The 21,792-nt window shown below is 35.1% G+C and overlaps 1 protein-coding gene across 5 annotated transcripts in view; it reads left to right on the top strand.

Moving 5' to 3' along the window:
* SLC5A8 (solute carrier family 5 member 8) overlaps positions 1 to 21,792 on the top strand; it is a 98,869-nt gene that overhangs the window by 63,510 nt on the left and 13,567 nt on the right. For all 5 annotated transcript variants that reach the window (XM_023527313.1, XM_023527314.1, XM_023527311.1 and 2 more), the window contains 7 exons: positions 2,605 to 2,672; positions 3,686 to 3,840; positions 6,459 to 6,599; positions 9,570 to 9,699; positions 12,658 to 12,746; positions 13,629 to 13,741; positions 16,266 to 16,333. In XM_023527313.1, coding sequence (XP_023383081.1) covers positions 2,605 to 2,672; positions 3,686 to 3,840; positions 6,459 to 6,599; positions 9,570 to 9,699; positions 12,658 to 12,746; positions 13,629 to 13,741; positions 16,266 to 16,333 — 764 coding nt within the window. The remainder of the gene's footprint in view (positions 1 to 2,604; positions 2,673 to 3,685; positions 3,841 to 6,458; positions 6,600 to 9,569; positions 9,700 to 12,657; positions 12,747 to 13,628; positions 13,742 to 16,265; positions 16,334 to 21,792) is intronic.

The raw sequence follows: 21,792 nt of genomic DNA, 5'->3' as shown, positions 1-21,792 counted from the left end.
CTTCTTTGGGCTTTGTGAGCCTTTGAGAGATTTTATGAACATTCACAGCAGGAGCCAAGATAGCTCGTTTATATGGAACAAATTACTGGAAGTGGCTTGAGTGGGACCACTGGTTGAGAGAGGCAGAGTCTTAGGGAATCCCCTGGGTGGAGCTATCTGTTTTATCCAGATTGTTGGCACCTGCATCTGTAGGCTGGGATGGGGCAGGGCTCAACAAAGGTATAATGGCTTCTGCTTGCACCTCTGTTTGGTCTCAAGCTGCCCCTCCAGCCCTCGCCTTGAGCCAGATAGCTCAGCATCTCCCTGGTGCCCCTTGGGCAGCTGCCCCAGTGCTGGAGTTCAGAACGAGTGAGTCAGCAAGTAAGACCAGTCTCCACTTCCCGCTGCCCTCCATCTCACTCAGCCACAACCTTCACTGGTTTTCACAGCCAGAGGTTGTGGGGACTTCTCGTTTCAGCAGTGGAACTCTGGGCTGGGGAACCCAGTGTGCAGCTTTTCAGGTGGGGGAGGCGGCTCTGCTGCTAAGATGGCCCTCCCGGTTCTTGATCACCACACGGGGTTTTGGGACCACACTGTTTCTCATCTCTGCCCCACCTACCATTTTCAGGTGACCTGTTATTTGTGGTGACCTAGTTGTAGTGCTTCTGTTCAGCTGACCTCTGGTGACTCTATGTACTGGTTGTTCTGTAGTTTTGTTAAAACTTTGGTGTGGTTGCTAGAAGAGACATGTACATCTTCTATCTTAATCTATGTCATCTCGAGTTTCTAGCCTGACTCTTTTGAAACACTTTTAAAATCTATTTTAATTTACAATCTCCCTCCTTTTTTTAAAATTACAATTTATTTGTTGAAGAAATTGGGTCATTTGCTCTGTCAGGTTTTCCAGATTGTTGGTTTTACTGATTGTATCACCATGAGGTTATTTAATGTTCCCTAGTCCTCTATATTTTTTTGTAAACTAATAGTTAGATCTAGAAGCTTTCTCAGACTCCAGTTCAACTTTTTAGGAAGAATATTTTGTAAGTGGTGTCATTTATTTCCTTCAAAATTCACAGAATGTTAGTCTTTGTAAATTTTTTTTTATTATTGGCCATTAATGATCATTCTAGGTCTATTATTTCATCAGGACTTATAAAATGGGATATTGTCATTCTATAATTCCTCCTTAATTAGTTAAGGAAAGCAATTGACCTTTGCACATTAACTTGTATCCTACAACTTTACTATATTTGCTAATCAGTTCCAGGAGATGTTTTGCTGATTCTTTCAGACTTTCGACATAGATGATCATGCCATCTATGAAAAAAGAGAGTTTTTTTCCCTCCTTTACCATCTGTATACTTTCTATTTCCTTTTCTTGCCTTATTGTATAAGCAAGGATTTCCAGTATGATGTTGAAAAGGAGTGGTGAGAGAGGACATCTTTGCCTTGTATTTGATCTTAGTGGGAAAGCTTCCATTTTCTCACTATTAAGTATGATATTAGCAGTAGGTTTTTTGTAGACAATTTTTATCAAGTTGAGGTATTTCCTCTCTACTCCTAGTTTACTGAGAGTTTTTATCATGAATGGGTGTTCAATTTTGTCTAAATCTTTTCCTGAATCTATTGATATGATAACGTGATTTTTCTTTTTTAGTCTGTTGATGTGATGGATTCCATTAATTGATTTAAAATGCTGAACCAGCTTTGCATACCTGGGATAAATCCCACTTGGTCATGGTGTGTAATTCTTTTTATATTTTTTTGTTTCAATTTGCTATTATTTTATTGAGAATTTTTATACCTATGTTCATGAGAGATATTGGTCTGCAGTTTTCTTGTAATGTCTTTATCTAGTTTTGGTATTAGGGTAATGCTGGCCTCATAGAATGAATTAGGAAGTACTTTCTCTTTTTCTATCCTCTGAAAGAAATTGTAGAACTGGTATAATTTCTTCCTTAGATGATTGTTATGATTCACTAGTGAATCCATTTGGGCCTGGAGCTTTCTGCTTTGGATATTGATTCAATATCTTTAATAGATATAGGCCTATTCAGATAATCTATTTCTTCTTGTATGGGTTGTGGCAGATTGTGTCTTTCAAGGAATTGGTCCATTATCAAATTTGTGAGCATAGAGTTGTTACCCTTCTATTTAAAAAAAATATAATATGCCCCTCCACTTCTTAGATAAATGGTAGCAAATTATATAGACTTCTCTATCTTGGTCTCATTTTAGTAACATACACAACTTGTCTTTGAAGAACTGTTTTCTTTGAACCATGATGACAAATACCCTAGGATTCCATTCAGTCTGGGTAACCACTTCATAGTATTAAGCAGTTTCTTAGTTTAATTTCAATGTAAGCTTTTTCACGTATTTAATTTAGCCAGTGTTGAATCGTGAATGACATCTGAGGGTAGAATCCAGGTCTATTTAACTAATGAAATAGAATTTTAAACTCCATTTGTTTTGGTACATTCGGTGAGATTTGGACCTAGTTCTAGGTGAGTGGGTATAGAGGTAGGTGTCCAATAAATGATATAGCTTCCCTCTGATGATTTTTTTAGAAGTATTTTTATTGTGCATGTTTCAGTTATCTGTGCATTTTCTTTTCTTCTGCAGTCACAGGACTTCATCTGTGGGGCGCTGTGGTAGCTACAGGGGTGGTCTGCACATTCTACTGCACACTGGTATGTCAAAAACGTTATTTATCCTTTCACTCTTCACATTTGCTTTTCTGAACTGAAAATTGCAATTAGTTGTGTGCTGTAGTCTGGGTTGTTCATACCTACTCTCCTCCCTCCCTCAGCGTAACTTTTTTTGCAAGGAACATTCAATCTGGAATAAAATTTGATTCTTTTTGTAGAACATTGATCATAACTGAAATTTTTTTCTTTCATCTGAACCATACAATGGTCTCTAATGTTTTCTAATCTACCTTTTCTGTTTCTAAGTTAATATAGCTGTGTTTCTAATTTTCCTTAGCTTAGAAATCTAAGATAATATTCTATTGCCTTTAGACAGTCAAAATATTTAAGAACCAGTATGGCATGGGCACTGATATTATTATGAATGCAGGTCCTTAGCAGTTGTGCAAGTCTTATGGGATCCTTGTTAGTCTAGGTCTTAAACCTTTAATTGCTGGACCTTTTAGAAGATGGGTCATCAAGGAGAGGCTGGTTCAGCCAAGGTCAAAGGGACTGGAGGGGAATTCTCAGGACATTTGTGGCAGCGACTAGTATAAAACAATTTCAGTATTACAACAACTGGTATGACCTTCTGTGTCCATACTGGTTGACTATCAGCCCTACCTATGGGATAAAATCTATGATATTGCTGTTTGAAATTTGATTCTTAAGTTTCTTCCCAAGAATGTCTCCATACCACCCCACCTACTCCAAAATATATATATCTGGCCACACTGAACATGTCATGTACTTTGACCCATCTGTGCTTTCTCCTATGCTTTTTTTTCTTCTGAGGGAACCTTCCTTCTTTGCCTCTCTTATGATTGAAGGTTCGGCTTAAATATCACCTTCTCTTTAAGGCTCTCCCAACCTGACTACTTCCCTTCGATGTACTTCTTGGCCAAGATCCATGGCCAAGATCCATTTATTAACGTTGTCAAGCATAATATGTAAGCATGTAGATGCTTAATAATGTCTGATAGAAGTATTAACCTAAATACTCTTTGCTCTCAAAGGGTGGCCTTAAAGCGGTTGTCTGGACAGATGTTTTTCAAGTTGGGATCATGTTGGCTGGATTTTTGTCTGTGTTTATAAGAGCTACGGTGGTTCAAGGTGGAATCAACACTATTCTAAATGATGCCTATAAAGGTGGAAGATTAAACTTCTGGAAGTAAGTTTCTATTTATCTCTTGGTTAATAGAACATTGTTTTTGTTTTTTTGTGTAAAAATAATTTCTTTATTGAAACAGCAAGTTTATGTTATAAAACAAACAAACCACTAAGTACGGAAATTTGAAGCTGGCAAGTAAGCATGTAAAGAGTTTTCACTAGGTCAGTTAGAGGTTAAAACAGTCAGATGGTACTTGGTTTTAGGATAGCGCTTCCTCCTGGGAAGGGATTGGTAGCAAAACAGTATTTTCTTCTACATATAAAAGTTTGGAATAGGTGGAAGGGTGGAGTGTGGTGATAAGGAAAGTGATAGTGGAAAGATAAAAGAAGGAAACTTCTTAAGAGAAAACCTCCAAAAGACAATGATTCCATCTTGACCGTTCTTTGTTTCAAACAGTTCTATTTTTGAATTTCTCTTTGATATTGCCCTGGCAATATATTACTACATTATTACTATGCCATATATATAATGTAATTTGCACTGTATACTATTATATATTATTTCAAGAGAATTGACTAGAACACTTATGGCTGATGCCTCAAATGTCAGTATAGTACTATACTATATAGTATATGGTATAACATGTACATGGTATAACATTACACAGCTGTTCAGTTTTCCTAAAGAAAGGCTGATGGGGAAACTAGACATTTTACCACAAATATGCCACACAATTTAAAAGAATATTTAAAACACTTTACCTTTTGAGTCATTAGCATCATTCTTATGCATCATGTTCAGTGTGGAGAGGGGCTCCTTTTGATGTGGATCAGCTCATTTTTTCTTTAAGCATCCCTCTTTTTAGATAAGCAATCTGAGATTATCGGCAAGAAGAAAGAAGAATCATTTTGCTCTTGGTGCATCTCTTCTGCCTTCTAAAAAGAAGCACTAATGTTTGAGAAGAGCTTTTCATAAATTGAACAGGGTCACTTAATTTGCAGGAATGTATTACAGAGAATCAACTTCAACTGTTTTCAGTATATATTTTTTCTTTTGCCACAAGGGTTAGATTCCCAGGAGGAGAACCTGCAATTGGCCTCGCTTGGCCACGATTCCATCCCTTAGCTAGGGCAGAGCAGGATGTTTTGACTGACAACTATTTGGACTATTTAGGGGAGAAATGGCATTTCTCCCAGAGCAAACCTAGTTTGCTGTTATCAGATGAGGGAGGAATGGATACGAAGCAGAAACAACCAGTGGCCACTCAGGAGACCTTGATTACTCCCAAATCTCTTCCTACTAGGCTAGGTCAAGGGGAGAGGATGTGGAACTAATCATTTTTTTTCCGCAAGATAACCGTCACTTTATACAAAGGATACACATATTGAAGTGACAACTTATACATCCATAAGAGAGTCTAAAAAGTAAAAGATTAGACATGTTTATAACCTTTACTTTGCCAACCAATTAAGTGATAATGAAAAATCTTATTGTATATCCCTTGTTATTCAGATATGTTTTAAGAATATTGTGGGCAAAAGATCTGCTCTGGCTGAGGTAAACGAAGAGAAGGATTTTGTGTTGTTATTTTCTGTACAGTCTGTAGTTGGTGTATGTAATCTGTGTGGTCTAAAACCACTGAATTGGGTGTTCTGAATCTTATATTATTTCCCTTGTATTAGCTTGTCGAATCCTTTTGGTTTTTGACTTCCATTAGCTAATATAGTAGCTACTTTTTATGTGGGAGAAAGGATCAACACCCTTGAAGCTCATAGACTTTGATAATAAATGTTACAGAATGGAATAAGGGCTCTCATCTTTCCATAGGGCTGCCAGAATATGCATAAATTTGGAATGTTTTACTCAATTGATCTCAAATATAAGATTTGAAGTGGATTTGCAGAATTTCATAATGTTCAGAAAGCTTCCAGAAAAGTTAATTTTGCAGAAATTTTTCAAGCTTATATTGCGTATCAGAGATGAACAGAATCATTCCTTCCAAGGTGATACATTAAGAAGGGTTAAAAAATGTATCGAATGTGGAATTTGAGCTCTCTTTGTCACAATATTTTGGACTTTCAACTGTTAGCATTTACTTGTGACCACAGCATTTTAAGAAAGCATGATTAGAATGGCATGGTAGTTTTAGAACATGGTAGTTTTAGAATTATATAATTGATTGAATTCTTAAGCTTGAATGTAAATTAGGATTATGAATATACATGTGCTAGGAGAGGAATTATATACACAAAATATGTCAGTTTTGTGTTCGTTTCAGTACCATATCTGTTGCTGTGGTGTGCTTATGAAACTTTCTTTTTTTCTCTTTTTTCAGCTTCTTGCTCTTCTCTGATTACAGCATGGCAATCTTGTTTAAATTATTTCCTGTGGCCATGGGAGAACAATTTATATAAATTCTCAGAATGATTAGAGCATTCATTCTCCCCCAGTCCCATCCAGGATTCTCAAATCTCTGAAAATGCCAATTTTATTTAAATGTGAATTTAAGTTAGGAATATTTCTACCTTTTATAATTAATTAATAAATTTGGACCTATTTATGTATATGTATATAGTTATGTAGGTATACATTGCTTGCTTCCAAAAAATACTCTGGAGGAATTTCTGGAGTGTTTTCTGCCAGTAGTTCAGATTTGTTTTCTGTTTGTTTTTGTTTAGTTTTGATCCTAACCCTTTGCAAAGACACACATTCTGGACAATTATTATTGGAGGGACCTTCACATGGACCAGCGTATATGGTGTCAACCAATCCCAAGTGCAGAGATATATTGCCTGCAAAAGCAGATTCCATGCAAAACTGTAAGCCAAGCTGTGCTATATGTATCATTAATAACCTTTAGTTGTCTTTATGGAGACTTTCATAAGTCAAGCTTTGCTCAAGTTTAAGTCTTTTGTTTTAAATGAAATTCCCAGAGATAAATGATATACTTACTTACAAAAGGATCAAGTAAAGTCTACTGAATGTTTTAAATCAGATATTTAAAAAATTATATCAATTATTAAGTGAAACAAATCTTATCAAATCAGTAGGCATTTATCATGCATCTATTTGTATAAGGAATTATGGGGAAAGAAAATTATAATTATATGGCTCTTATCATGAAGTAACTCAGCATCAAATTAGGAAAACATATGCAAGTATATGAAAAGTGAAATAACACTAGAGAGGTATAACAGTTCCATGAAACAATATAACAATAGAGGATACATTCCAGAGCATTATATTGCTGGATGTGCTGGTGTATTTTATTTTCAAACACAGTCATGGGTTTAGAACTCTGCTCTAATACTTACTACTTGAGTGATCCTGGGCAAGTTACTTAGACTACCTGAACTTCAGTTTCTAATTTGTGAAATGAGCAGAAGAAATAGTCTACATTTCATGGGAGGTATTATAAAATACTGAGTTCAGCACACACATGGTAGAGGTCCAGTAAGTGTGAATTTCTCTTTCCAGATCAAATCATGAGATGTGAATCCTGGTTGAGAGACTCCTGTCAACCAAACGTATCCTAATGAAGGATCACATGTGGGCAGGTGGAAAAGAGTGGAAGAGTATTTCAGATAGACAGAGTAATTTGGACAAAGCAGAGGTCAGAAGGACGACATAGTCAAGGAACTCTCAAGCCCATCTTGGCTTGAGCAAAGAGTGTGAACAATGACTGGTTCTTTCTTAGGAGGCTTCAGATTGATGACCACCAATCCCCATGCTGGTAAATAAGGCCGACTTGGCCCACATGCATTTAGAGGCTCAAAGACTCTAAATCGGTTGGTTAAGAATAACAGAGTGGTTGGAGTAGTAGAAGTGGCAATTCTGTTTCCGTTTAAAAGAAAACATGAAAATATTGTAATGTCACATATTGGAACTCAGTCTCTTGAGAGTAAATTGGTTTGGACATTATCTCTTTTTGGAAAATTCCACAAATGAAAGACCTGTATGAATATGAGTATAGTAACAGGATACACAATCTCCTAAAGGAGAGCTTAAGAGTTTTTATTTTAAGGAACTTCGAAGGAATGTAATTTATCTATCCAGAAATCCACCAGACTTTAAAGCTATGCCAGAGCTGATGCCTTTCCCAGAGTAATTGTGCACATGCTCTTCTGTTTCGCTGGGAACATGAAGCTCAAGAAGCCCACCTTTGTAACTAAAAGAACAGTATTAGAGCTTACTTAAAAAGAAATAATTTCCTTCAGAATAGCTCTATGGATATCCTTAACAAGGCAGATTCCCTTGGGCTCAGGGGAAACATTTTCTTGGCTGTCTAACACTGTCTCCATGGGAAGAATGAATCCCAGCCCCAAAGTCAAGAGCTACTGACATTGATTGACTGGGAACAATATCAGATGTTGATAAATGATCTATTTGAATGGCATTAAAGTCAAATAAAACTACGGTAAAGTATTAAACTTATATATAAGAGCAGGGAAAGTCTGAGCAGGAAAGTCTGGGTATATTTTCTGGTGATCTTGAGATAAGATACAATTACTTGTCTTAATTTTAGACAATAGCAAAATATGCAGTAAATTTAGTCAAGGGAAAAAGCTAGCTAGTGGTTTGGCACCTGTTGCAGAATGAGTTCTCCAGGAAGCAGACTCGAGATGAAGGTTAGTGTGCCAGAGTCTATTAGGGAATCATCACCTATTGAAAGAAGGAAGGAAAAAAAGCAGGTTTGGCCAGAGGGAAAAAGTGAACTGTAATGCAATCTCAATAGAGGCCTCAAGGGAGCTCTAAAGCTGCAATTATTCTTCAGACTTGTCCCAAATGAGGGTGAGGGGACCAAACTTTTAAACCTCTAAATCCAGTAGTCATTAGATACAGGAGCCCCAGGGAAGCAAGGTGTGGGGCCCTATCTTCAGCTTAGGGCAGCTCATCATAGTGTCTACAACAGCACTTGGGAAAAAATGTAGGCACCTTGGTGAGGGAAATGTTTACTGTTCAACCGATTATCACGACATAGCATTCGGTGATATTAATACTAATAATATCAGTAACTACCATTTCATGAGTACTTATTACATGACAAGTTCTGTGCTATGTAATATATACTATTTCATTTTGTCTTATAACTGTGAGGTAAACATTGTTATCTCTAGGTAGAAATGAAGGAACTGAGGATCAGAGAGGCAAAATTACTTGCCCGGGATCACACATGGTAGATAGAGACAGGATTTATGCTCAAGTCTGATTCCAGCACTGTTACGTAAACCTTTGTACTCTCCTAGAGCACGCACTGTGTACTGTGATGATGAACATTGTTTGGGAAGATACTGTCCAAGGAATACAGGTTTGCCTTTCATGCCTAATGGATGCCATTGCAAACCACATTTAAACATGCTTGATGAGTTGCTATATAGATGCTAACTATGTTTAGCAGTTTGTAATTGTATTACTTTTAAAAGGTAAATGAATAATAGTGGCTGATCTGTTGACTATTAAAATTTTTATTTCATGACAAGAAGCCCTGAAGTAATATAATTAGATACCTTTATAAAGCTAATAATGCCCACGGAACTCTGACCACCAGAATACATTCATACAATGAGAGAACCTCATCTATTCTCAGAATTCCCGAACAATTGTTGATTGATATCATAAGTAGAAGGGTAGGCCAGGATAAAATAAGCAGCATTTTTGATAAACAGAAAATAGTATGCATTTATTGAATATAACCATGAAAATTTATTTTGTGTTTTTTTTGACAAGTTTCCTAATCTCTAGAATGGAAATTCCAATTGTCATTTGCTGGTTCGCTTTTACCTCTTCAGGTCTCTCTACATCAATCTCGTGGGACTCTGGATAATCCTTATCCTCTCAGTGCTTTGTGGGCTCGCCCTATATTCCAGGTACCATGACTGTGACCCTTGGACAGACAAGAAAGTGTCTGCACCAGACCAGGTTCGGTTCCGTGTTTTTCTTACATGTGGATCAATGACATTATTAGTTGGGAGGAAAGAATATTCGTGTTCTTGTAGAGAAACAATAAATAGGCACCATATAATCATTTTTAACTTCTATAAAGCATTTGGCAAAATTTTATTTTAACAGATATAGCAAGAATGAAGAATGCTGTATCTAAGATTAAGATAGTGAAATACCTGAAAAAAATTTCAAGCCAAGTGTTAAATAGAAATAGTTCAAGGCTAAGAGTAGAAATGTAAAGACAGTTTTAAAAAACCAAAACTGTACACAAACCAAATTACTGTAGAACATTTTGTGGGTATTGTTATATCGCTCATTTGTAAATAGTTTACCTTCCAGTTTTTTAATTTAAGTATGGTTGGTATAAAATATTATATGAGTTATATTACTTTCAGGTATATAATATAGTTATTCAAACATTTTATACCTTACAGTGTGATCACCCCATTAATTCTAATAGTCATCTGACACCATGCAATCTTATCACAATATTATTGACTATATTCCCCTTACCAGTTTTTAGATAAAGAAATTAACCTAATAAGTGAACATTTGTTGAATACCAACTATGTCATGAGATTCTGTGCCAAGGTGTTTTCCATGCTTTATCTTTTTTAAATTCTCACAATCTTATAATTCTAATTTTATAGACAAAGAAATGAATGAATCTTGGAGAGGTTGTATAACTTGCCTAGATCACATAGCTAACAAATAAGAAAAGCTATAGGCACTCATTAAATACTTTCCATGGGCCAGACACTATCATAAGTGCTTTGTATAAAATTCAACTTTTAATCCCCACGGCTACACTCTGAGGTAGGTTCTATGATTTTCTCTCTTTTAAAGATGAGGAAACTGAGGCACAGAGAAGTTAAGTAACCAGCTAGTAAACCTGGAGCCAGGATTCAAACTCAGGCAGACTGCCACCAGAATTCTAACTTTGAACTTCTGTGCCATATACCATCTTTCAGGAAGTATAGCTAGAATTCAAACTCAGGATTACCAGACTCCAAAGCCTGAGTTCTTATTCTCTTAGTTCTTGACAACATTATTTTCTAAGACTTGCTTGTAAGTCAAATGCCCAGGAGACTTATTAGAATGAAGATAGGCTGAATTTTATGTTGGTGCAAGTGCATCACATATTCCCAGAAAAATGCACCTTTGTGAGATTAGAAAATGAGAGCAGCCTTGAGCTATGTAGCTCAACCCGATTTTAACATATGCCCTCCTTTTGGTAAACAGGTCCTTCCTGTTTGCTCAGAGAATACAAGAATCATGTTTACTCTGAACATGGAATCACTCTTCCATTATATTCTCTCTAGTCAAGAATACTTGTGATTTTTGTATATCTTTATTGTCTATAGTTTATATCGTGAAGACAATAGTGTTTCTAATATATTTCCCCTTATTTGGAGCAAAAAAAAAGAAATCTCTACAACTTTCTAACCTTGAGACGCCTTGTCATAGAAACCATTCAAGGGTCTCTTTCATGCACACACCTATCACTTAGAGAGTGTGTGCCAAATTTTTGAAAAAAGAAAGACTCTTTCTCCTTACAGGATGTTTCCAGGACTGTGTTGTTTGTTAATGCATTAATTCAATTAAATTTCATTGGGGATACAGTACAAATAAGGCATAGTCAATAGAAGATGAGATCAAAATCTTTACTTGAGAATGCAAAGATATGTTTCTGTGACACTCTGCTGAGCTCAGCCTGAGGAAACAGGATTAGTGCTAGATGTAATTCTATGATTTTTCTATTGACCTTACCTCATTGATTCTACCTACACCTGAGAGGGCGGTTCAGAATATGAAATACCACACCAAAGATTTTAAGAAAGTTGACGATAGAGGATTTTCGATCTTGTTATAACACTAACAATAGAAACTTAACTTGTGCTTATGTATAGAATAGTGCTTGAAGTTAAATTTTTAAGATATCTTGGAAAAATTGGGTCTTGATCTCATAAAGAGAGAGATGTTATTCTCTTTTTCTGTGAATAGTTAGTAAGCTTTGAAGAATGTAGAGGAAGCTTTGCAACAGTGGAAGATGTTCTTCTTTATCTCATCAACAAACCACTGTTAGATAAAATCAAAGAAGTTGATGAGGTAGGGCCTGTCATCTCCTCTGTCCTATGGGAGAAGGAATCAATATCAATGCAAATGGGAGGACATTCTTCTGGAAAATCATCCATTTATGACTCTTTTGATTTAAAAATCAAATTTGTTGAAAGACTTACGTGTAACATGGTGCCCAAGTCATGTACCTTCCCATTCTTATTTAATATTTACTTTTTAAAGTAACTTATCAAAAAGTAAGTTGGTTTCATGAACTTTGTTAAAAGAGGTAAGTTTCAGAAATTTAATAAGGTTACTCTCCACTTGTCACTATATCTCATTCAGCTATAATTATATTTTCAGTCCTGGGCAGTAATTAAAGTTCACAAGGATAACATTGAGTCATCAAGTAAAGTTAAATTAAGAAAATGCTGCTTACTTAAGCAGAGAAGTATGCAAAATATTTCCTTTAAATTAATTTATTATTTCAAAGAATGAGAATAGCTACCTTTTATCAAGCATTTACTATATTATATTATATGTCCTATATTAAGATAGATTACATAGATTATCTAATTCAACTTCTGTAGCAACTCTGTGAGGTTAGTGTTATTATGTCTATTTTACAGGTGAGGAAACTGAGGTTAGAGAAATTAAGTGACAAAAGCCACATCTGTCTGAATCCAGAGCCTATAGCCTTAACTACTATGCATCTTTTAAGTGTCCTCAGTAAAAGAGTTTAATTTTAGGTATTTAGAAATTTCAGTTATGTCATATAGCTTCCTTTAGTTCTTGAAGAACAGAAGATAAATGAGGCATTAGTTAATTTTATTTGATAGCAAATAGTACTCAGGAGTAAATTTTGGAATTTTTCAGCTCATGCCTTATTTGGTACTGGACATTCTGCAAGATTATCCAGGACTTCCTGGACTTTTTGTGGCCTGTGCTTACAGTGGAACATTAAGGTATGTACTATGACACTAATAATACATGGTTTCCCTGTTGAAATTTTTCTTTTGATATTGGATATTTGGGAGGGTAAAGCTGAATTCTAGACATGGGTACAAATGGCCCAAAGGAGGCAATCTTCTCCAGTATCATCCCTTTTGGGCTGACACTAATCTCTATGGGCTAGCAGTCTGTCATCATCAGTCTCCACTTTTAATTTGGTTCCTTACTATCTACAATATATCCTATAGGGTCATGGTTATGATGGTCAGTTGATGGAAGCTTTCTCTGATTATGACAAATGAGTACCTACAGCCTTGGTTTAAATATACATGTAGCTAAAGCATAGTCAAATGGAAAATTAGAATTAAAACCTCCTATTTACATGCTGAATAATATACACTGTCCAAAGAATCTGGTTTTGTGTTTGAACTTATTCATTGTATGTTCTTTCTGTGTTCTCTCCAGGGAATTCTTATTATTAACATGTACAGCATATGATAATGAGGAACCAGGAGATTAATATTATGGATATTTATTGCATATATTAGTGAGGACTTATGACAATCCTTTCTATGCAAAAAGGAAAATATGTTTTGAAGTTATCATATTGATAATACTATGTAATCTATGCAGATTCTTTCCATAGACTCTGAGAAATAATTGCAAAACGGAAGCAACATTACATTATCCTTTCTCACTACTAAGCCTCTGGATGTTGCGTGAATCATTTTTGGATAACACCTTCCAGAAAGAGGATGCTCTGATCATTAAAGATAATATAGCAGAAATCTGGTTATATTTCAGAAGTAACGATTTGTTTTTCCATTTCTTATTCCCACTTAAAGTATTATTAAAGTTAAAATATTATAAAACAAAAGTTGTGTTTTCCCTTACAGCACAGTGTCCTCCAGTATTAATGCCTTAGCAGCAGTGACTGTGGAAGATCTAGTCAAACCTAACTTCAGATCTCTTTCAGAAAGATGCCTCTCTTGGATTTCCCAAGGAACTAGTAAGTTTTCATGTTCGCAATTCCATTTCAGATCTGGGAGATGATTTTTAGAGATACCAGAAATTCTTTTCCATAGAAGGTACAAAGTAAGAACCTCTGAGTTTAAATACAGAGACACATGCATGCCTACAACATATTTACCATCAAAATTCAGGAGGCATGTCAAACAGTTAATTGTCAGAGCCCACAAAGAGCAATTTCCAGGGATCTTATTTGGCTCTCCTTTCCTACCTCTTCCTATCCTGAAACTGTTAAACTTCTTAACCACAAAAGAAAATTCAACACTTTTCCTTTTCAACTTTAGACTACTATTTTAATAAATATTCTTAGTTTGATACCAAGGGCCACACTTTTTCCATATTACCTAATAAGGAGCTGTCATTTTAAGGTAATAGTCTGCGTGTATGAATTGAAAATAAAGAAACAGAGCATTATAATTTTTGACCCAAATTGATTGTCCTGGAGATCACCCATAAAATTGGGCAAAGAATGCTCAACTTCTATTCTTATAGAACTTTATTTATTAGAGGTTAAAAATCAACTTGAATGGAAATATTTAAAGGCCTCTGGTTCCCAAACATCCCAAATGTGATATGCGACTCAAAGAAATCTGTCCAGTGTACTTCCTTATTTTGACCTCTTAGGTATACATGTCTTAGAATGAATGACTAGGAAAATTTTTTTAAAAAGAATTTTTAACTTTAGCAAAATAACACTAATAGACTGTCAAAGAAATTGTAAATAATACTCTGTTTCGAGCCATAATTCTATATATAATTGCGTAGCCTGCAATAAATACTTAATTTATATTATTTATTGTCCCCTAAATTTAAATAGTATTGCATCATTTTATTATGTACCCAGTTTTAATCCTGGAACATAATTTCAGAATGACACAATGCTTTCTGAAGAGTATTTAGACTGGGTCATTACAAGATTATTGAAGCTGGGTGGTTTAGTGGAATGAATACAAGCATTTGAAGCCAGTCAAACCTAATCTTGCTTCATCAATTTGCTTGCATTAGGCTTGAGTAAACCCAAAAACCTCTGTTTCTTTATATGGAGAATAGGGGAAAAAACTTCACCTTGCAGGGATGCTATGAAGTTTAGAGATAATTCATATAAAACAAGAGGCACTGACTAGTGCTCAGAGAATGATGCTGCTGATGATTAATGAGATTTATATTGTTATTATTTTGAGATATTTACAGTAAGGACATCATAGAGAAGAACATGGCAGATGATTTGACTGTGTTTCTAATGACTTTGAATACCATAGTCACAGTGGTGACCATTCATGAGCTGTCAAACGGAGAAGAACCAAGCTAAGCATGTTGGAAACACTATTTATATTAGGATCCAGAGGCATAAAAAATTGTTGCAATAAGAACTTTTTGTAAAAAATTAATATCAGGTTTTCCATTTAGGTGCAATAAGATTATTTACCCAATATACTTAACAAAGGTGTTAGGGTTAGTGTAAGTAAGATGATGTAATATAAGGAATGCACTAATTTTATGATGAGCAAATATCTCATCTATTTCTTCTATATTTTGAATTTAGGGATAGTGTGGGAAATTATATTGACTGACTTCTGGTGATGTTTTGCTGAATAGAAGCCTTTAAAAATAAAATATGTAGGGAGGTAAATTTTCTTATAATTTAAATACTAAAACATGTGCTTGGAGAAAATCTGGAAAATACCGAAAGCCAAAAAACAAACAAACAAAAATATCCAATAATCTGACCACCAGTGATGACTTGAAGATTTTTATAAATGAGTTTGGGGAAAACAATTCAGTACAAGGAAGAATGTAATACTTGTCTCAAAGCTGCCTTTCTTTGCTCCTTAACGAGAAAGGCTTAGGGCTGTTAGTGGAGATTATGAGAGAGTTAAAGGTCCTAAAACACACCTTGGTGTGGATTGCTACTTCCCAGGGGAAATGAACACTTAAAGTCAGACGACTCTAGTTTCTGATATTTATTACGCCCTTCCCGTACCATGTTGTAAAGAGCAGAGCTGAATTGTATCCTCTTTTTGTCAAACTGAAAACAGAGACCTGAGCTTTCCTTTATGAAAAAAAAAAAATGTTGATGGATGATTGGATTAAGAACATAATAGTTCTTAGCATTAAAATCCCTGTAGTTAATTCTGAACACACAGTGTAAATATATATATGCTTTACTGTTAAAGTGTACAGCTGAAACTTATTGGATTTCTTTAACCAATGTCACCATAAAAAAAAAAAAATCCCTGTAGTTAATTCTAAAGATTTTTTTTTAAACTTATGTAACCTAATGTAATTAATCCGTGGACGTAATGTCATGGTTTTCTTTCTCCTTTACACACTGCTGACCCTGTAGGAAAACACCCCCTTCCTTTTTTTCTGGCTCTGATGTGTGTGACCATTCTTCACCACAGTTGTATTACTCATTTTGAATCAAAGGTGCAGTAGCTTATTCTATTGAGAATTCTAATCCTCTGGGTCTGGATTTTACACTGGCTTTTTCATTGTCCATCTAGGTGTACTGTTTGGAGTCCTGTGTATTGGAATGGCTGCACTCGCATCACTAATGGGAAGTGTGTTGCAGGTAAGAGCGGACCCTTAAAGCTTTGAGTCATAATCACTAAATTTTTTTCTTTTTAATATTGATGTGACTATCTCTCCAGACTTCTCTTTATATATGCCTACACATAGACATATCAAGGAACAGAGTGACTAAATCCTTAAAAATTCTTTTAACTTTCTATTTTGAGATAGGTATAGATTTACATGTAATTGTAAGAAATAATACAGAGATCTCATATACCCTGTACCTGGTTTCCCTCAATGATAACATCTTGCAAAACAATAGTACAATACCACAACCAGGATGTTGACATTGATACAGTCAAGAGATGGAACATTTCCATCACCACAAGAATCCCTCATACTGCCCTTTTATAGTCACACCTACTTCCCTCCTGTCCCTACTTCCTTCTAACCCCTGACAACAAGCACTAATTTGTTCTCCATTTCTATAACTTTATCAAGAATGTTATATAAATGGAATCATATAGTATGTAACCTTTTGAGATTGGCTTTTTTCACTCAGCATAATTCTCTGGAATTCATCCAGGTTGTATATATGAATAGTTGGTTCCTTTTTATTGACGTTGGTTCCTTGTTGTTGGATACTATTCTCTGGTATGGATGTGCTACAGTTTGTTTAAACCATTTACCTATTGTAAGGACATGTGGGTTGCTTCTAGTTTTGTGCTATTATGAGTAAATCTGCTGCCAATGTTCATGTATGAGTTTTTGTGTGAACTTAAGTCTTCATTTCTTTGGAATAAATGGCCAAAGGCACAATTGCTGAATGGTGGTTGCATGTTTACTTTTAAAGGAAACTGACAAACTATTTTCCAGAGTGACTGCACCATTTTACACCATTAGCATCTATGAATGGTCCAGTTTCTTCACTTCCTTTCCAGCATTTAGTAAGGTCACTATTTTTTATTTTAGCCATTCTGATAGATGTAGAGTGATTTCTCATTGTGGTTTTAATGTGCATTTTCCTGATGGTTAATGATGTCAAACATTTTTTCATTTATTTACCAACCGTATATCTTCTTTCCTAAAATGTCTCTTTATATCTTTTGCCCATGTTCTGATTGAATTGTTTGCTCTTTTACTGTTGAGTTTTGAGTATTCTTTATATATTCTAGATGATAGCTCTTTGTGGTTTACAGATATTTTCTCACTCTGTAGTTTGTCTTTTCATCCTCTTAATAGTCTTTTACCGAGCAAAATTTTATTTTGAATAAGTCCAAATTATCAAGTTGTCTTCTTATAGATCATACTTTTGATGTCAATTCTAAGAACTCTTTGCCTTGAAAATATTGAAGATTTTCTCCTATGTTTCTTTTCTAAAAGTTTTACAGTTTTACATTTTATATTTATATCCATGATCCAGTTAGAGTTAATTTCTGTGTAAAGTATGAGACTTAGGTGGACATCCTTTTTCCTCCCTCTCCCTATGGATGTCGACTTACTCCACCACCACTTGTTGAAAAGGCTGTCTCTTTCATTGAATTGCCATTGCACCTTTGTCAAAAATCATTTGGACACATTTATGTGTGCCTATTTCTGGTTTGTATATTCTTTTCCGTAGATCTATGTGTCCATTCCTCTGGCAATACTACAGCCTTGATTACTACAGTTTTATAATGTCTTGAAATCAGGAAGACTGAGTCCTACCACTTTAACCTTATTTTTCAGAATTGTTTTAGACATTCTAGTTCCTTTCCCTTTCCACGTAAAGTTAAGAATAATCTTCTGTATATCTAAAAATAATCTTCATAAAATTTGGTAGGATTACATTTAACCTATGTATTGATTTGGGGAGAATTGATATCTTTACTATGTCGAACCTTTCAGTTCATAAGCATAGTATATCTTTCCATTTATTTGTATCTTCTCTGATTTTTTTCATCACCATTGTGTAATTTTAATTATACAAGTTCTATTAGTTTGATTTACACCTGAGTATTTTATTTTTTGAGTGAATGTAAATGGTATCATATTTTGAATGTTGATGCCTATGTCCATGTGCTCATTAATATATAGAAATACAATTGATTTTTGTATATTTATCTTATAGCCTGTGACCTTGCTGAATTTACTTGTTAGTAATTGGGATTTTCCACATGGATAATATCATCTTCAAACAGGGACATTTTTATTTCTTCCTTTCAATCCGTATGTATACATTTTATTTTCTTATTGCACTGGCTTCAGCTTCCACATCATGTTGAATAAGAGTAGTAAAAGTGGACACCCATCCCTCATTCCCCAATCTGAGTGAAGAAAGTATTCAGTCTTTCATTCTTAAATATAATGTTAGCTGTAGGTGTTTTGTAGATGCCCTTTACTAAGTTAAGGAAATTTCCCTCTATTTCTGTTTTTCTGAGAGGTTTTATTATGAATGAGTGTTGAATTCTGTCATATTTTTCTGTATCAATTGATCTAATCATATGATTTTCTTCTTTAGCCTGTTGATATGGTGGATTACATTGATTGATTTTTCAAATATTGAACTAGCCTTGCATACCTGGAATCAACTTCACTTGGTCATGTTGTATAATTATTTTTATATATTAATGAATTCTATTTGCTAATACTTTGTTAAGGATTGTTACATTTATATTCATGAAAAATATTAATATGTAGGGATTTTTCTGCTTTCATTTTTTGTGAAGTGTGTGTGTGTTTCCATTATCTTTATCTGGTTTTGGTATCTGTGTCATGCTAGCTTCATAATATAAATTGGAAAGAATTCTTTCTTACTTTCTGGAAGATATTATGTAAAATTAGTATTAAGTATTCTTTAAATGTTTGGTAGAATTCTCTAGTGAAACCATCTAAACCTGGAGATTTCTTTTTTGAGTGTTTTAAAAATATGAATTCAATTTCCTTAATTGTTATAGGGCTGTTCAAATTATCGATTAAATAATGGGCGAATTGTGGTAGTTTGTGTTTTCAAGAAATTGGTCCATTTCATCTGAGTTACCAAATTTATGTGTAGAGAGTTTTTATTCCCTAGCCTTTTCATGTCTGCAGAATCTGTAGTGATAGACTCTGTTTTATTTCTAATATTGGTAATTTTGTCTTTTCTCTCTCTTTTTTTAAGTCTTGCTAGAGGTATGTTAATTTAATTGATATTTTCAAAGAACTAGCTCCTTATTTCATTGATTTTCTGTATTGTTTTTCTGTTTTCAAGTATTGAATTTTACTCTTATCTTTATTATTTTCTTCCTTTTGATTGCCTTGGGTTTATTTTTCTCTACTTGAACTAGAACCTTAGATTACTGATTTGAGAGTTTTTTCTTTTTTTATAATGTGTGCACTTATTGTTAGAAAGTTTCTTCTCAACACTAGTTTAGCTGTATCCCACAACTTTTAATATTTTGTATTTTCAATTTTTTTGAGATGTATTTTTCTTTGAGATGGTTTACATCGAAGTATGTGATTTAGTTTCCAAGTGTTTAGAGATTTTTCTGTTTTCTTTACCTTTCTGCTAGGATTTCTAGTTTCATCTCAGTGTGGTCAGAAAAGACATTTTGTGTAATTTTAATTCAAGCAAATCTATCTGCACCATATTTTTCAACAGCATTTGCTCACTTGATGTCTTCGTATCACGTTTTGGTAATTCTCATAATATTTCGAACTTTTTCATTATTATTATATTTGTCGTAGTGATCTGTGATCAGTGATCTTTGATGTTACTATTGTAATTGCTCTTTTGGGGAGCCACGAACTGCACCCATATAAGACTGCAGATGTAATCAATAAATGTGTGTGTTCTGACTGCTCCGCTGACCAGCAGTCCTCTCATCTGGATCCCTCTCCTCGGCCCTCGCTATTCCCTGTGACACAACAATGTTGAAATTAGGCCAGTTTACTAACCCTGCAATGGCCTCTGTGTGTTCAAGTGAAAGGAAGAGTCATACATTTCTCACTTTCTATTGAAAACTAGAGACGATTAAGCTTAGCGAGGAAGGCACATGGAAAGATGAGATAGGCTGAAAGGTAGACCTCTGGCACCAGACAGACACGTTGTGAATGCAAAAGAAAGATTTTCAAAGATAATTAAAAGTGCTACTCCACTGAGCACATGATATGCTGATATGGAAAAGGTTTTAGTGGTCTGGAGAGATCAAACCAGCCACAACATTCTCTTAAGTCAAAGCCTAATCCAGAGCAAGGCCCTAACTCTCTTCACTTCTATGAAGGCTGAGAGAGGTGAGGAAGCTGCAGAAGAAAAGTTTGAAGCAAGCACAGTTTCGTTTATGAGGTTTAAGGAAAGACGCCCTCTCCAAAGCATAGAAGTTGTGAGAAGCAACAAGTGTTGATTTAGAAGCTGCATTAAGTTATCCAGATGATCTAGCTAAAATAAGTAATAAAGGTGGCTACACTAAACAACAGATTTTCAATGTAGATAATACAGCCTTATATGGATGCCAATACGATAGAAGAGATAGATAGCTAGAGAGAAGCCAGTGCCTGGCTTCAGGACTTCAAAGACAGGCTGACTCTTGTTAGAGGAAAATGCAGCTGGTGACTTTAAATGGAAGCCAATGTTCATTTACCCTTCCAAAAATCCTAGGGCTCTTAAGAATTATGCTAAGTCTACTCTGCCTGTGCTATACAAATGGAACAACAAAGCCTGGATGATAGCACATTTGTTTACAACATGGTATACTGAATATTTTAAGCCCACTGCTGAGATGAGATCACTGCTCAGAAAAAGAGATTCCTTTCAGATGTTACTGCTCATTGACAATGCACCTGGTCACCCCAGAGCTCTGATGGAGATGTGCAAGGTTAATGTTGTGTTCATGACTGCTAACACAACATCCATTCTGCAGCATGTGGGTCAAGGAGTAATTTCAACTTTCAGGCCTTCTGATTTAAGAAATAACATTTTTAAGGCTATAATGGACATAGTGATTCCTTTGATGGATCCGGGCAAAGTAAATTAAAAATCTTGTGAAAAGTATTCACCACTCTAGATGTCATTAAAAGCATTCGTGATTCATGGGAAGAGGTCAAAATATCAACATTAACTGGAATTTGGAAGAAGCTGATACCAACCCTTATGGATGACTTTGAAGGGTTCAAGACTTTAGTGGAGGAAGTAACTGCAGATGTGGTGAAAGAGCGAAAGAAGTAGAATTAGAAGCGGAGCCCGAAGATGTGACTGAATTGCTGCAATCTCATGATACAAATAATGGATGAGGAGTCGCTTCTTAGGAATGAGCAAAAAAAAAAAAGTAGCTTCTTGAGATGTAATCTGCTTCAGGTGAAGATGCTGTAGAGACTTGAAATGACAACAAAGGATTTAGAATATCACACAGACTTAGTTGATAAAGCAGCAGCAGGGTTTGAGAGGATTGGCTCCAATTTTGAATGAAGTTCTGCTCTGGGTAAAATGCTATTGAATAGCGTTGCATGCTACAGAGAAATCATTCATGAAAGGAAGAGTCAATTGATGTGGCAGACTTCGCT

Source organism: Pteropus vampyrus, unplaced genomic scaffold (assembly GCF_000151845.1).
Source record: "Pteropus vampyrus isolate Shadow unplaced genomic scaffold, Pvam_2.0 Scaffold16, whole genome shotgun sequence".
Lineage (NCBI taxonomy): Eukaryota > Metazoa > Chordata > Mammalia > Chiroptera > Pteropodidae > Pteropus > Pteropus vampyrus.
Note: the sequence above shows the minus strand (reverse complement) of the source record. Positions and strands in the feature narration are given on the sequence as shown.